At 52.5% G+C, this 16,362-nt stretch overlaps 1 protein-coding gene across 1 annotated transcript in view; it reads right to left on the bottom strand.

The window, feature by feature from the left end:
• Nucleotides 1-444: 444 nt before the first annotated feature.
• The window catches only part of PIK3R5 (phosphoinositide-3-kinase regulatory subunit 5), a 78,770-nt gene continuing 62,852 nt past the window's right edge, over nucleotides 445-16,362 (bottom strand). The window contains exons 6-19 of the mRNA XM_003791098.2: nucleotides 12,803-12,872; nucleotides 10,373-10,547; nucleotides 9,693-9,846; nucleotides 8,874-8,957; nucleotides 7,926-8,637; nucleotides 7,637-7,799; nucleotides 7,189-7,314; nucleotides 6,599-6,727; nucleotides 6,301-6,394; nucleotides 6,050-6,126; nucleotides 3,548-3,641; nucleotides 3,389-3,471; nucleotides 2,719-2,831; nucleotides 445-2,603 (exon numbers count right to left, since the gene is read on the bottom strand). Coding sequence (XP_003791146.1) covers nucleotides 2,456-2,603; nucleotides 2,719-2,831; nucleotides 3,389-3,471; nucleotides 3,548-3,641; nucleotides 6,050-6,126; nucleotides 6,301-6,394; nucleotides 6,599-6,727; nucleotides 7,189-7,314; nucleotides 7,637-7,799; nucleotides 7,926-8,637; nucleotides 8,874-8,957; nucleotides 9,693-9,846; nucleotides 10,373-10,547; nucleotides 12,803-12,872 — 2,222 coding nt within the window. The 3' untranslated portion in view covers nucleotides 445-2,455. The remainder of the gene's footprint in view (nucleotides 2,604-2,718; nucleotides 2,832-3,388; nucleotides 3,472-3,547; nucleotides 3,642-6,049; nucleotides 6,127-6,300; nucleotides 6,395-6,598; nucleotides 6,728-7,188; nucleotides 7,315-7,636; nucleotides 7,800-7,925; nucleotides 8,638-8,873; nucleotides 8,958-9,692; nucleotides 9,847-10,372; nucleotides 10,548-12,802; nucleotides 12,873-16,362) is intronic.

Below are 16,362 nucleotides of genomic sequence, written 5' to 3'. Positions count from 1 at the left end.
ACTACAAGTGTGCCACTGTGCCTAGCTATTTTTTTTATTTTTGTAGATGGGGGTTGGGTGTGCATGTGTGTGTGAGTCTCACTCTGTTACTGAGGCTGGTCTCAAATTCCTAGTCTCAAGTAATCTTCCTGCTTCAGCTTCCCCAAGTTCTGGGATTACAGTCATGAGCCACTACACCTGGCCCCCTGTACCTGTCTTCTATTTCACTTAGCACATCGGTTCTCAACCTGTGGGTCAGGACCCTTTTGTACCAATGAAAATACATCCTGCATATCAGATATAACATTATGACTCATAACAGGAGCAAAATTACAGTTATGAAGTAGCAATGAAAATAATTTTATGGTTGGGGGTCACCACAACATGAGGAACTGTATTAAAGGGTCGCAGCATTAGGAAGGTTGAGAACCACTGACTTAGCGTAATGTCCTCAAAGTTCACCCATGTTGTAGTATGTGACATTTTTTCTTTTCTAAGACTGGATGGCATTCCACTGTACGTATGCACCACATTTTGTTTATCTATTCTTCTGTCAAGGGCATTTGGGACGCTTCCACCTCTTGCCGATAGTGAGTTGTACTGCTGTGAACATGGGTGTGCAAATGTCTCTTCAGGATCCTACTTCCAGTTTTTGGGGTATAAGTGGGACTGTCATATCCTAATTCTATTTTTAACTTTTTGAGAAACCAACATACTATTTTCCATAATGATTACACCATTTTCCAGTCCCACCAGCAGTTCCAGTTTCAAAGTGGTGTGTTTTTATCTTGCATTTGTTTGATGACTAATGACGCTGAGTACTTGTTCAGATTTCTTGTTCATTTGGAACTCCATTTTTATAAGGTGACTGCTCTGGTCTTTTGCTAATTTTCCTAATAGCTTGTCTGGATGAGTTCTTTATACATTCTAGATATGAGCTCTTTATTGGTCATATTTATTCCAAGTATCTTCTGCTACTCTGTGGTTTCCTGACTTAGGATCACCAGGCTTTCCACTGGCCATGAGGGGAGGGCCCAGAAGGCTGGGTGGCCCAACGGGACTCCAATCCTCCTCATCTCCAGTCTCTTCCCACTGGGGTAATGGGGGCTGGGGCGGCAGCAGTAAGTGGTACTGATTCTGCTTCTTTCATTTTGGCAACATGGCTGCCCTGGGAATTGGAGGGCAGTGAGGAAGAGGCACGCTGGGACTCCATTTCTCAACCTGGCAGTTTTAAATTGCAGGCTCTCATGTGCTATCATTTCCCAGTCTCATCTCTCCCCCATTAGGCACTAAGCGCCATGAGGCCAGTCTCTCCATCCTCTGCTCTGGAATCTTGCCCAGGTACTGGAATGGTGCCAAAGAACTCTGCACATAATGTGGGCCAGCCCAAAGAGTGACAATGGGAGTTGGGAGTGGAGGCTCTGGGGCCAACCTGACAGAGAAGGGGCTGGAGGGTGGGGCACCTAAGCATCCTGTCTTGGCCTGACAAAGGCAGTTCCTCCTTAGGAAGGTAGAATTGATGCTTCTCACCTCCTCAGTCTGGGTTGTGCCTCAGCTGGGGGAGGTGTGAGTGAGAAGCATTCCAGGGGCTACAAGAATATCCCAGGTACCCCAAAAAGGAGGAATCAGCATTTAGAAAATGAGGCACTAATCCTGGCAGGGGGTTAAGGCTTTGCTGACAACTCCTCAATCCTTTAAGGATTCTCCTCAATTCCCTTCCACCTGCCCCCCCAATTCCAGAGCTCAAAGAAATGGAAGGTCAAGTTTAATTCACTTCCTCTGGTTATTTAGCTAGAAGGAAGCTGAGCTACTCCTGAATTTAAGCCTGTTCTGTCTCCCAAGGATCACAAATCCAGAAAGGGAGTCAAGAGAGCATCTGTACCAGGTCTGACAATAGGTCAGTCATTAGTGCTGTTTTCAGAAGACCAGGGGACTTGAGAGAGAGATACTGTGAGACGGTGTGCTGGTATGGGTGTGTTGGGGGAAGGGTGGTACCGAAGGAAAGAAAAGTCTCATCTATGTTTCTACCACCTGAGCCCCAGAGTGGAGGGGACTGAACCCCAGCCACAAAGCATTCCTCAAGTCTTTGACAAAGTAAGGAGTAGGCCCAGCCAAGGGTTGGGAGAGGCCTAAACCATAGCATCAGAGCATCAGAGCCTCAGATCTACCTTCTAGGAAGTATTTCAGTCCATCCTGGTGGTCAGGACTTTCAGAGGTCAACTCACCCATCCCTGTCCTTCTCCCGTGAGAAAACTGAGAGGCTCTGGGCTCTTGTCCTACTCTCCCTAATGCCTGTTTCTTCCTCAGAGCCCCGAGGCCCTGAGAAACTATCCTGTTTCATCCTTTGCAAGACCCACAGTAGGATGGTAAATCAGCATAGGGCCATTCCATTCTTCATAGACTGCAAACGTCTGGGAGCAGGGCTCAGAGGAGGCTGCCCCAGGGCTTCCTGTCCAGTCTGGCACCAGGCCCCACACTAGGGCAGAGCTCCGCTGAAAGTCATGATGGGCAGGCACAGGAGGGAGCAGAGGTCAGGTGCAGCCTGGGCTGGCGGGTCTGGGGCCCTCTGGGGTGGTGGGGAGAGGCCGCTCTTCTCTGGCTTGTAGCAGGGTGAGACCTCACACCTGGGGGGCACAATAGGTTCAGGGGTAAGGGCAAGGCCCATCCCTCCAGCTATTTCAGGGCTTTAAGTAGAGAAGCAGAAATCGGCCTTCTCCCTGTCCTCCACTCCCTTCCCACCTGACCACACTCTGCAGGATCTTTCTCTCATCCTGGTCCAGACACACAGCAAAGGGGCAGCTGTTGGAGCCGATAATCTGCACCTTGTCCACCTTGATCTGCGACGTGCTGATCTAGAAGGAAGGCCCGGTCAGCCCTGAAGCTCTGGCCACAAAAACTGCCAGCCCTCTGCAGTTCCTTCTCCCACAACTGCCCATCTGGTCTGGGAGATGGGGCAGAGTTTAGCTGGTAGCTCTCCAGGGTTAGTGGCCAAGTCAGGGGAGGCATTCAGAGGCTCCATCAGGCCCTGCCTTGCCTGTTCCTGAGTCTGAAAGAGGCAAAGACCTCACTGGGAGAGCCCCAGGGTCCCTGACACGAAGCCTGCTTGGCCTCAGACTGAAGAGCTCTCCTAGTGCCCACCCCATAGTCCTTCCACATACACATCCTCTCATGGCATCCCTCCCTTCCTGACACCCCACAACACTCCACACCTGTGTACCCCCCCCAAACCACACCCCTTACCCTGCTTCTCCTCTCCCACCTGCAGGCCCCACTGCAGACACCCCTCCTTTCTCTCTTTCTCTCTCTCTTACACACACATGTGAAACTGTGCCTCACATACACAAACACGCACATGCACGCTGCAGTAAGTCTCCTAAGGGTGTGGCTGGAAGGAGAGGGAAGCCTTTACCTGGTTAAAGCCCTTCTTGGATTTCGGGTTCTGCCTTTTCACCACTTCTGTCAGGTTTAGTGTCAGGGCCTCCGTGCTGGAGTCTGAAGAACAATGGGGGCTCAGCCTAGGCTCAGAGAACCTCCCTGCCCAATCCCCAAGCCTGCCCACCCCACTCACCCAGTTCCTCCTGCTTCTGGCAGGCCTTGCTGAGGTTAACAGAGGTGCAGACTTTCTCCAGGTTGCTCCAGCGACTTCTTCCACTGATGGCCCCCTGGAAACACAGTACAACCAGATCCTCTCAGCCCAGAAGACTCCAGGCCTATCGCCTTTTCTTTGAAGATCCACCAGTGCCAGGGTGATGCCTGCAGTCAGCACATCTCCCAGGGAGCTCCCTATCATTAACCAGAGCCCCTGTACCTCCCTGAATAGACCTGGGTGACTCCTGGACACTGGCGTGGTCCAGGGGTTAGCTTTTATGACCAGGGCATGAGAGCTAAGAGCACCTGAAAGGGTTGTCTTGAGGCTCTCCTGCCAGGCCCGGAGTGAGGAATGGTCAGCCCATAAGCATATCATTTCTGGACCAGCTAGACTGGAGCCCCCTCTTTGAGACCTTGTCTGAGTGCCTCCTTCATCAGGATCCTCCGGTTGTAAAACCCAAGAACATTTCTCAGTCCTTACTTGATCTTGCAGACCTTGCCTGATGCTGTTCACCACCCTCCCTTCCTTGAGAAATTCTCCTGGGCTTTCACAATGGTGCACATCTGCCTTCCCCCCCTCCGCCCCACCCCCCCGGAGCCTCTCTGCTTTGTGGATCACCCACCATTACATGATGAAGGTGTGTCTGCCCACCATGATGAAGGCCCTCCAGACTCTCTCCTAGGTCTTCTGCTCTTTGTGACCCCTACTTTTTCCATGAAGGAATCTCACCCATGCTCTTTTTCCATTAGCATCTATACACCCATCTATGTATTTCATCTCTGGGTCAAGCCCATTCAACCAACTGCCTATTCTGACTTTCTCCTTTTACCTCTCAAACTCAGTATGTCCCAAACCAAACTCATGAACTTCCCCCACTGAACCTGGGCCTCTTCCTATGTTCCCCACGAGAAGATGGTCTTGCTAGTCATGGATGACTGGGACTAAGGACTTTGGGTCTCTCCTTTCTTAATCCATCCCTAAGTTTTGCTGGTCACATAACTCAAATATATCTTCCATTTCTTTTCTCTGCCACTATGACCCTAGTGCAGGTAGCTGCCTCATTCCCTTCTGGACAACCAACCACAAGAGCTCCTACGTGGCCTTCCTGCATCACCTGTGGGCCCTTCCAATCTGTGCTCCACAGAGCTTCCAGACCTCAAATCTGATCACGTCTCATACATTCCCAGCCCCACTGCAAACTTAAGCGCCTGTAATGGATACACATTGTTCTTAGGACAAGGACAAAATTCCTCTCATTGTAGTCAAGGCCTGTGGTATGCTGGCCTCCATATTTCTTTAGCTTCACCTCATCACCATGTTCCCACTCTCCCTCTCTGCTCCAGCCCCTCTGGTCTTTTCTTGGTGCTCTTTGCTGGTCATACTCCTTCCCCCCACAGGGTCTTTGCACATGCCACTCCTGCTGCCTGAAGAGTGCATCCCTCTCTTTTCAGCCTCAGTAACTCCTGCGATATTAACTCACTATCCCTCCTCAAGGAAGCCTTCTCTAACTCTCCTGATTGGGTTGAAAATGCCACTTAGGTACAGCACTGTGCTTCCCCCCTTTATTTCTCATTGTTGTACCTGGACATCTTGCGGGGTGATCTAACCAATGTCTACTGCACCATGTAACCACCACCCAATTTGTCCTTTGTTCACTTTTATGAACATTCCAGTGCCTAGAATAGTGTTGGAGCCAGAGAAGATGTTTAACACCTGGTACACAGCATTCAGTGAGGGTCAGTAGTTCCCTGCCCACCTCCTTGACCACCAGATGTAAAAGAGCCCCCAAAACTATTACTCATCTGCCTTTTTATTGCCTTGTCATCACTAACCACTCCAAAATTATCTTGGCTATGTGGCTCCTTGTTTCTTGTCTGTTTTCCTCCTCTAGGTTAAAGAAGAGCTGAGCCTTCCTGTTCAGCTACTAGTTTTCCTGCCCGATACACAGATGGCATGAGTAGGTGCTAAATAAATATCTTTGAAATGGCCCAAGGAAAGAAGGCAGGAAGAAGGACTCCCACCGGTAAAGCCAAGCCTTTCTCAGCCTGTACCCTGATGGGACCTGCTCAGAAGCTCATGTCTCCTGGTGTCTCCTGGACATCCCTCCTCCTTCCTACAACCCTTCACACTCTCTTCTCACAGGATCCCACCTTGCATCCACTACCCAGACCACAGCCCCACAGACCCTCACCCTCAGGGGCCTCTGGGAGGCCTGCTCTCTCTCCCCGGCATCTCTGTAGCCAGACCCAGCAGACTCCTGCTCCTGACACTTTAGAGAAGCTGCTGAGTGCATTCAAGTGAGGGCAGAAAACACACGGGGAAGGAGCCTGCAGAGGCCAAGGGGCAGAGAGATGTCCACCCCCTCCATGCACCCCTTCTTTCAGTATCCGCGGGAGCCTTCTGAGAATACCGGGCCCAGAAACACGAGAGTCCAGCTCTGGGCCCAAGCTCTGGTGGAAGAAAGATTAGCGTTTGGTTTACCTTGCTGTAAATTATCTGTAGTGTTAGAGGGACGGCTTCCCGGTCGCCATCTATGCCGAGTCGCTTGCTGCCAGGACCTGTGCAGCACACACAGACCATTTACTCCCTCCCACTTGCAGTGCCCCGCACAGAACCCGGGAGCCCCGCCTTCCCGGAGCCCCGCCCCAGGGCCTACCCACCCGGGTCGCCCCGCCTCTCAGGTCGCCCCGCCTCCCTGCCTCCCCGCCTCCCCGAGTTCAGGTGGTACCCACCGGAAGCTTTGATGGCGCGTGTGGCCGCAGAGTGACCCAACTCCAATGAGTGGATGAAGATCTCTGTCGTCTTCTCCCCAGTGACGAAGGTCAGCTGGAGAGGGCAGGGGCATGTACGTCAGTGTGAACCTCCCAAAGAGGCCCACCTGGCTTCTCCAGGGTTGCAGGCTGCCAAGTGGTAGCCGGAGTGGGGAGTTAGGGGCGCTGCAAGCCCAGCAGGCCACGGGCTGGGACGCAGACCTGGGTCTGCCAGTAGGTCCGTGGGAAGCGCAGACGTGGGGGTGTGGGTGGGCCTTACCTCCGTCTGGTAGACCTGCAGCAGCACCGGCCTGGCAGCGAAGCGGCAGTAGTACAGCAGCATGTCCGCCAGGATGGGCAGCTGCGCGGGGGCGCCCTCTAGGTGCCGGGCTTCCGTCTTCAGGGACTGCTGTGGAGGGTAGGGCAGCCAAGTCCGAGGGTCAGATGGATAGCGGGCAGAGAGGAAGAAAACAGGGGAGGAGGAGAGGCATGCATAAGTGGAGAGAAGACAGGGAGCAGACGACCAGGGAGGCACGGTGAGATGGAAGCAGAAAACAGCCCAGGGGCCACAGCTGGCCAGTACCTTCCCCACCTGACCCGTGGGCCCCTGGGGAGCCGTCTGACCCAGCTAGATGAGGCTGGGAGCTGAGGAAGTGGCTGAAATCTAAGATCCCTCGCACCCTTTGAGGAGCCTCCTGTAACCAGTGACTCCAGCACTTGCCCCAGTGTCCTACATTGAAACTAAGGCCTACTTCTTGCCCATCCTCTCTGCTCCAAGTGAACCCTGGTCCTCCATGAGGGTCTCAAGTTAGACTGAGGCTGGATGACCGCAGCCAGCAGGTCCTTTCTGCCGACACTAGGGCCACTTACCTGGCACAGGACTTCAGGGGGCAGGTGCATGAGGCCCAGCACATTGCGCTCGTACCAGGGGTCGAGCATACCGAGGTAGTGGGAGATGTCATTGGTGCTTTCCTCCCATGGGACTGTGCCCAGCTCCTGGGGAAGAGATGAGGGTCATTCCCAGCTACCCAGGAGGCCTGCCCATCCTACCTCCAAGGTCGAGGACGGCACCTGCAGCCTCAAACTGAGCTCCTTCCTGCCCTTGAATGACAACTTTCGGCCTTTGTCATGTGGCAAAATGTCATACCCAAATGCAGGGCAAGGACCTGAGAGTGAGAACCAGGCAGGAGGTGGTGCCCTGTAAACACAGGTAACTACTTTTGATGACTGCCGTCCGACCGGCTCCCTCTGGGTAGCTAGAACTTGTTCATGACCATTCTATTTTCCCATCCCATTTTGGCCCAGGCTGAGGACATACTGCAGGGCTGGGGTGCCTCGGGGAGTCTGGGTAGGGTTGGGGTGTCTGGTTCAGAGAGGCTGGACAGGCCGCAGAGCTGACCCCATGGCTTCGCTTCACAGGCACGTAGAAGAACTGAAGCTTGAAGAACCGTGTGAGGAGTGGGTGATTGTTCTCCAGCCGCCTGGGAAAAAGAAGGTGGTGAGATGGGAACCCTTGGTTCCTCTCTGACCCTAAGCCTCGGGTCCAGATTCCACCAGCACAACCCCGCTACACAGGGCAGAGTGATGCCGCCCCTCATGGCTCTTACCGAAGTTTGCTATATGCCCGAGCTACCTTCCCTGAAATGCGATCAGAGCCAAAGACCACAACACGCAGCGTGGAAGCCTTGGGGTCCTCATCCCCACTCAGGAAGGGACGGCGGCGCTGGTGGCGTGAAGCAGGGGCCAGGAGCCAGCTGGAGAGCTGGGTGCTAAGCTTGGGCTGGGGCAGTGAGCGGGAACGCTGGGCCCGGGAGCGGGGTGGCTCCAGGCCGTCCAGGGGGCTGCAGAGGCTTCCTGCCCGTCGCAGGGGCAGGGCCGTATCTGAGCTGCCCTCCAGGCTCCGAGACTCCCTCCGTAGTACCAGCTGGCTGGTGCTCTTGAAGAGTTTATAGATCCTGTTGAACTTCTGCCCGGGCCTGCGGTAGCCCCGGCGTTCCTGGCTGCTAGGCCTTCCCAGCCCCTCGGGGGGGCTCTCCTCACTGTCATCCACGTAGCCACTGTCCATGCCATCTGAGAGGCCTGACACAAAGGAGGTCAGCAATTGGCCGGGGAGGGCTGGCCCTGAGGCCTGGGAGGAGGCAAGGGACAGGGTAGAGTCCCGGGATGCCAGAGAGCTTGTGGAAAGCAAGGAGTCCCTCTCGGCACAGTATCCGTCGGTTTCCAAGTCCTCCTCCTCTTCTTCTTCCTCCTCTTCATCATCCCCCAGGATCCCTGGATGGAGCAGCTCCTGTTCCTTGAGCAGGATTTCCTGCAGGATGTCTGCGGGAAACAAGCGGCAGGGCTGTCGGGGTCCCCTCCTGTGTATCTTCACAGCAGGGACAGGCTTAGGCAGACTGGACTCCAGGCAGAGCAGAAATGGGCTCAGGGCCAGCAAGGGACTCCCAGCACTGTGCCCTGCTGTGCTTAGAGCCTGCTCAAGTGGGGGCCTGTGGGAGGGGGCAGCCGCACGGAAGTAGAAAGATAGCCAGGCAGTGGGGGCCCCACCGGCTCCTTACCGAAGCTGTCCTGGTTCCAGCTGTAGGTGTAGCACCTGGCCACAGGGATGGGGATGGTGTGAAGCTTCCCAGGTTTTCCTGTGCCTATAAGAACAGGGAGGGTGAGGCAAGACTGGGCAGGAGGCCTTGGAGATTGGCCAGCACAGTCCCTTTGTGTCAGAGAAGACTGGAGTTGGAAAAGAACTTTTCAACGATACACAGCTGGATGGGTGGAGGCTGAGCTAGGCCTGTACGCCCAGCTTCCAGCCAGAGGGCGCACACCTCCAAGCACACCTCCTAGATGCCATGTTCTTTACAAGCTGCATGAATGTGGCCAAGTCACAACCTCTGAGCCTCATTTTACAATATCCAAATGGGAAAATAATAGTATTAGCCCATAAGGTTTTTGTAAATAGTATTGTAACAGGAACTGATGATTGCTTCTCATGATCAATTCTTTCTTCTATGGCAACAAAGCTGTAGAGAGGACATTTCCTGGGTGCCTTTAAGACAAGATTAGGCCATGTGACCAAGGTGGTTTCAAAGGGATATATGGAAAGTGATGTGGCAGCTTTGGCATTACCTCCAACAAGAAAGCCAAGCCCTTGTGCTCAGTGGGCACTCCTTTCCTCTTCCCACAAGCCTTCAACAGTGATGGCAACCCTGACCCTACACACAGGGACAGTGCTCCAGGAGATGCTGGAGTGACAAGATGCTGAAGCACCTGGGCCCTGAATGACTGTGGAGCACAGGAGCTGGGCCCATCTGGCCTGCACACCTGCAGAGCTAGAACAGGGGATGGGGAAAGTGGGCCAAGCCCCACCCTCCCAAGAGCCTCACCCAACACCCCAGTGAAGCCGGCCTTTTCTCCCACTGCCTGCAGCTTGGTCCTGAGCCACTGCCGAGCCTCCGCGGCATCCCTGATGCCAGATGCCAGCTCCTGTGCCTCGGCAGTCTCAGTGAAGATGTCCTCAAGCTCTGCCAGGGTCTTGGCCTAAAAGCCCAGGAGGAGAGAGGGTTTGCTCCCATACTGTGGCCTCACTGCCTGCTGTAGTTCCTAAGGTCTTGCCAAGAGCAGCAGTGACCAGACCCCTCCTAGCCTCATCTCCTACCTCTTCCTGTAGTTGTTCAGGGAGTCAGGCCTCCCCATCAACCACCATTCTCAAGAAAGGGTCAGAAGAGACAGGCCCAGCCCCACTGCAGTTGGGAGGGATTCAGAGTGCCTTGCTGCCCCTCCAAAGAGGGAAAGGGCTGTTCAGGGCAACACAGCTGACCTGTCATGGAGCCAGGACTAGATGCCATGTCTTCAGTCCAGAACTGTTCCCATGGCATGTGCCATCCTCTGAGGCACCCACTGCCAAGTGGACCAACCAGCTCTGGTCAGGGTCCGGCACTCCAGAAACCCCCTTGGCAAAGCCAATCCTCCAGCCACCAACATGCCATGTCCCTCAGTGTGAGGAGGACCAGTGTACCCCAGCAACTATGGCCGAGATGGAGGAGATGAGAGCCCAGGTACATACCTGCAGCCTGCATTGCAGGCCTGGGAGGTCACAGTAGGCCCCAAAGGTGGCCTGGAAGGCATGCAGGAGCAGGGTGGTGTAGGTGCTGTGGGGCGAGTGCCCAGGTGTACTCAGCTTGTCGGCCACGGCGAGGAACTCACCCTGCACCTCCACGGGGTTCAGCAGCAGCACAGTGCTGGGGGCACAGAAGACAGCTGTGGCACCTGGGAGTGGCCAGCACACCAGGGTGCAGCCACACATCATGCCTGCTGGCACTCAGGTCCACTGAGGTGGGCCTCCTCTCAGCCCAGGCAGGGCCTGAGGAAGGACAGCAGGAGGCCAGGAAAAAGGTGGGCAGCTCTGAGCTCGAGGCCTGGGCAAGCTTGGGGTCTAAGTATTTTTCAACTGGTGTTTTCAACGACCTTTTCAAAAGTGAACTTAATTTAAAAAATTAATTTTACCTTAACTTTGACATTAACATTTTTCCTACGGAACATCTGAATGGATGCAAACTTCCTCAAGGGAAGACCATATTTTAGGTGAGATGACATGAAGCCAGATGACCATTTTTAAGGGGTCCAGGGCAGCCATATGTTCTCATGCAGTGTGGCCTGGGGTGGGTGGGGCCTAAAATTCCTCAGGGCACAGGAGCTGCCTCTGCCTAGAGGAAGGGCTGCCAAGTCAGGGCTGCGTCTTATTCTTCTGCTTAGAGGGGGCATCTTTTCTAATTAGTTCAACACCATCATGCAGGCTAGCATCAGGCTCGGGTTGTGTAGCCAGTTGCTCTTCCTCCCTTCTTGATGAATCCTAGGAGTCCCTCTTGGTGCCAATAATTAAGTCTATTATGGAAACTTCCAAAGGTCCTTCAAACAGAAAGAGAATCGTGGACCCTGAGGTGCTGGTGGCTCAGTTAACAGTTAACAATAGCACATGGTCATTCTCACTTGACCCATGCCAACCCCACCATCACTGCACTGCTCTCTCACAGTCCCATGCTGTGTTCAAACCCAGTGAGACAGCAGCACCATGCAGGCATCAGTCCCTCTGGGCATACCGAGCCCCTCTCCCTTGCTAAGCGAGTTCACTCCTTCCATGCACAGACATGGGCTAAGCACCACTGTGTGCAGGGCGAGACCAGTCAAGCCCCTGCCCTCACCAGCCTGTATGATTTCTCTGCCATAAAAACCAGACCAGCCGCGGTGGCTCATGCCTGTAATCCTAGCATTCTGGGAGGCGGAAGCAGAAGGATAGCTTGAGCTCAGGAGTTTGAGACCAGCCTAAGCAAGTGCAAGACCTCATCTCTACTAAAAGTAGAAAAATTAGCCAGTCATTGTGGTGGGCACCTGTAATTCCAGCTACTCAAGAGGCTGAGGCTGAAGACTGCTTGAGCCCGAGTTTGAGGTTGCTGTGCACTAGGCTGAGGCCAAGGCATGCTAGCCTGGGCAACAGAGACTGTCTCAAAAAAAGAACTCAGCATCATTCCTAATGTATAGATAAGGAAAGTGAGACCCTTAGTTCTTCTTACTAACCTCTCTGTGCCTCAGTCACCTAATCTGAAAAATCCCTTCCTCACTAGTATAACAGGAGGATTTAAATAAGGCAACACCTGTTAGGAGGTACCTAACAAGTAACACAGGGGTTAGTGATTACTCACCAGCCCTCCTGCCTCAGCCCTGAGTATCACTCAGATACTTTAGTGAGTATCTCTCTCTCACTAAATTATAACACTTGCCCTTTACATGCCCTTTCTGTCTCTTTCAACCTCTACCACAGGCTTGTTAGTTTTTATCTAGAAAGAACTCTGGAAGTGAACCCTTGAAGCTGGGTGAGGCCTGTGAAGGCTGGAGTTCAGGGCTCCCAATATGTCAAGGTAGGACAATACCCGCAGACTCCAAGACCTCTAGAGAATGGACCCCTCCTCTCTAGAGCTTTATAGACTGTAGGTCAGGACCCAGGAGTGGGCAATGAAATAAATGTGAGGAGTCACAACCAGAATTTGCATCTTAAATGAAATAGAATAGGACAGAGCTCATCCTGTATAGTAGGCATAAGTTTCATTTTATAAAACTTGGTTCAGGGGTGTGTGCGTGCAGACATGTGTACCAGGCTGTCATATAAAATGTATTTGTAATTGTAGGTCTTGGTCAAAAAGTGTTTGGAAATGCTGCTTTAGTAACAAGCAGAAAGACACTGTGGAAAGAGCATGGGCTTTTGTGTAAGACTAAAGTTTAAATCCTAGCTCAGACACTTGTTAGTTATCTGACCTTGGAGAAATTACTTGGTCTCTCTGACTTCCAATTTCACATCTGAAAAGTATAGATAAAGGGAGGTAATGTGTGCCTACCACCTGGCACAATTGATGCAGACTCCTCTAAGAATCTGATGAAAGACCTTCAGCCTAAAACTGCACCTACCTCCCCACTCCCATTTACCACTCCCCTGAGCACTCACACGGTGGAACTGCGGTGACTCCGGATGGGCAGGCCCTGCTCAGCCCTCACCAGTCGCTGATAGGAGATTCCTGTGGGCCAACAACAACAAAAAGGAATTCATGGGCTTCTCTGTCCCTTCAGCATCATGTCCTCATGCCTCGGGACGAGCCAGGCACAGGGTAATCAGGTTGGAAATTTTTTCATGAGGCTCAGAAGCACGCTGGGCAAGAGAGGCACCATTTGGACCTTCCAGGGGATGCAGGGTTAGAAGCTAGTCTGGCTCTTCTGCGTGTCCTTGGGCAGGTCATGTATCTCTGGGCCTCAGTTTCTCCCATAACGAGCAGATTAGATTGTGGCCTCAAGTCCATTAGCAGCCTATGATTTACAGACCCCGTCTCAGCTGAACTGGCCAAGTTTTGCTCTTTAGAGACTGGAAGGCAGAGCACGGTGGGAGGAGACCCCAGGACCAGGAGGCTGTCAATCTGTTGTCACTGTTGCCTCTTGGGGTCCTGGGCACCTTCCCATAGTGGCTGTGCCAGGTGCCCTCAGCCCATCCACTCAGCTTCAGATCCAGTCATTGGGGAGCTTCTAATCTCCTCCTACACCTCTGTGTCTGTCTAACATCCCACACCCACTCGGGGGTCTGTGGTCTTCTCATCTCTGCTCAGAGGGATCTGTACCCCTAAATCCCCTCCCAGCCTGCATCTCCTTCCTCTCTGGCCTCTCCCCCTCTCTGTCTCCTCTGACTTCAAAACACTGAGAATAAACAAATAAGAAGTTTTCCCTTTTTTCCTGCAACCTGACGCGGTTCTGTGGCTGGAAAGCAGCCCATTTATGTGTTCAGATCTAAACAAGAATTCCCGCTTCTCAGGCACCAGGGCAGACAGGGTTTGGTGCGGCAGGCTGCCTTCTCATCAGAGCTCAGAAATAGTCTCTTGGGGAGTCCCCATCTAGAGCAGAGCCACTGTGGACTGGGGTGAAGCTGGGAGTTGGAAGGATGTCCCTACAGAAGTACAAGCCCAGTCTGGGAGTTTATAAACAGCTAGATACACGAAGGCTGTGGTTTATGTTTAGTAAATAGCAGAAAATTACCAGATTATGCTGCTTTAACTTCAGACCTAATTGCTTTGATTTTTAGCCTTTTGTGTGACATTTTTGATGTCATCATAACAGTTTGAAGTTAACCTCACATCTATTTTGCTAGGAAATTGACTGAAACATTGGCTGTTACTATCAGGACTTAGGACACCATCTGGTGGCCACTGAGAGGCATTACAGAAAAAAAGAGCCGTTCACCCCATCCACCCTCCATACTAATACTGTAGCTACCTAGTGGACAGACGGAAACTCCAGCCTACCTGACCCCAAACACACACATGCAAGATCTCCTGTTGACTCTGGACGTGCAGCCGGTCACACTCTAGGAGCAGCAGGCTGTGACGTCACTGTCCCCCTGCATCAAAACACTAGGCAGTGGGCTTCCAATCTCACTGCCTTCTGAAACTCTTCTCCGGAAGCTTAACCAGTGTTTTCTTCAGTCTCAAATCCCAACAGCTCAACCTTAGCATCAATCTCCTTGAATTTGTGTCTTAGACTGTTTGATACTGTTGACAACTCTCAACTCTCTCCTTGAAGCTCACTCATCTCCTTTACTCTTCACACAAGGAACAGTCTCTAGCACCTGCCCCTGTGTGTCTCAGGATACCCCACCTGTCCCGTTTTGGGACTGCAGTACAGTTAGAGCTAGGGGACATTTAGGAGGACATCTGTGCCTCTTGGCACACCCTGACTGAGAAGAAGCTATTTTCAGAGTTGGTTGGCCAGCACTAAACATCCAAGATACCAATAGCTCCCAAGTAGAGCGTACAGTCATCAAATAAAACCGTCCATTCCAACCCTGAAGACACCATTAAACCCCCCTCCTTGGCCTCTCTTAGTAATGGACCCCACTGTTTAGCATGGGGCGTGGGGTTAGGGGGTAATGGACTGATGGGCAGGGGCCTGAGCTGGGAACAAATTAGAAAAGACTGCAATACAGATGGGACTTTGAGCCTATACATCTTTTTTTTTTTTTTTTTGAGACAAGAGTCTCTCTGTCACCTTGGATTGAGTGCCATGGTGTTGTCATAGCTTACAACAACCTCAAACTCTTGGGCTCAAGAGATCCTCTTGTCTCAGCTCCCCAGTAGCTAGAACTACAGGCACCTGCCACAGTACCCAGCTATTTTTAGAAATGGGGTCTCGCTCTTGCTCAGGCTGGTCTCAAACTCTTGAGCTCAGGCCATCCACCTGCCTTGGCCTCCCAGAGTGCTAGGATTACAGGCTTGAGCCACCTAGCCCTGCTGTGAGCCTATAAACTTTTGTACAAACTGACTACTTTGAACCAGGCTTACAAATTGTCCCATGGAGACCTATTTGCTGGTGAACATTGTGAGTCTGGAGATGTCTCCCAGTACCCTGAGAGCCGATGAGCCTTGGTTTTCATTACTTTACGTGGGAGTACTAAGTGGGGTGTGGTATCAGCCCCAGGACAACCCCCGTCTCCACCCTACACTCCCAGCACAGGGACGAGGCCATCAGGGAACCTTGGGTCAACAGATCCCTCTCTCCCTTTGAGTTTAGATCACACTCTTTCTTGGTCACTTTAGCAGATGGAAGAGCTTTCTAGGATTGGCTTCTTAAACCGAGACTGGTTCAGGTGCTAAAGAAAAATCTTGTTCCTGTACCAGGTTGTAGCAAATAGAAAATCAAGAGAAGCTACCCACAAGGGGCAAAGAAAAGTTATTATTATACTAGTGGGATGGGGTGGGGAGTCACAGTGAAGGTCACACTTCTTGTCTGGGCAGTCAAGACCCTTCACAATTGAGCCTGTGTACCTGGTCTAAGCTTCTGCCCTTTTAAAAAGTTGCAAATAGATGGGTGTTCTGCATAGAACAGGCTACTTGGACTTATGAAGGCCAAGGGCACATGAAAATGACTATTTCTGCCCTCAACCAACAAGCTCTGGTATTCAATTAACAGCTCCCCTGCAGACGTGCCTGTGCTGAGGATGCTGTGAGGTACGAGGCAGGAGGTAACCAGGTTTTGGCTCAGTTTCCTTTTTCAAGGCCAACACCGAAATTCTACAGAGTCTGGGGTAAAGTAGGGCCCAGTCCTACTTATACTGCTATCCTAAAAAGAGATGATGGGGGTCATCGCTCTGCAACATCTGTGAGTACTACCAACTCACGGGAGCCAGTTTGAGTCTGATCCATGTGATGCCCTGACGTAGACACCAGCACCCCTGGCAGCTGTTTCTCTTATGCTTTCCTCCCCACCAGTGCTCCCACGAGCAGCCCCTTCTGCTCCCTGTCTCTGAGGTTCTAGATTCCAGAGAGACCGCAGAAACTGGGGACTTGTGTCCTTGAGGCCTCAGCAGGCCCTGGGTGGGAAGGTGAATCAACAGAGGAGGAGAGGACCTACCATGAAGGCTCAGAGTCTGGGAGCAGAGAGGTTGCAGGGCAAGAAGGGATGAGGTGAACAAGGCCAGAGGGAAATACTGACAGGGAGGAAAGATCCCCATGCAGGCGGAGTGGATTT

Source organism: Otolemur garnettii, unplaced genomic scaffold, assembly GCF_000181295.1.
Source record: "Otolemur garnettii isolate 467f Iridium unplaced genomic scaffold, OtoGar3 scaffold00046, whole genome shotgun sequence".
Classification (NCBI taxonomy): Eukaryota; Metazoa; Chordata; class Mammalia; order Primates; family Galagidae; genus Otolemur; species Otolemur garnettii.
This window is presented reverse-complemented; position numbering and strand designations above follow the sequence as displayed.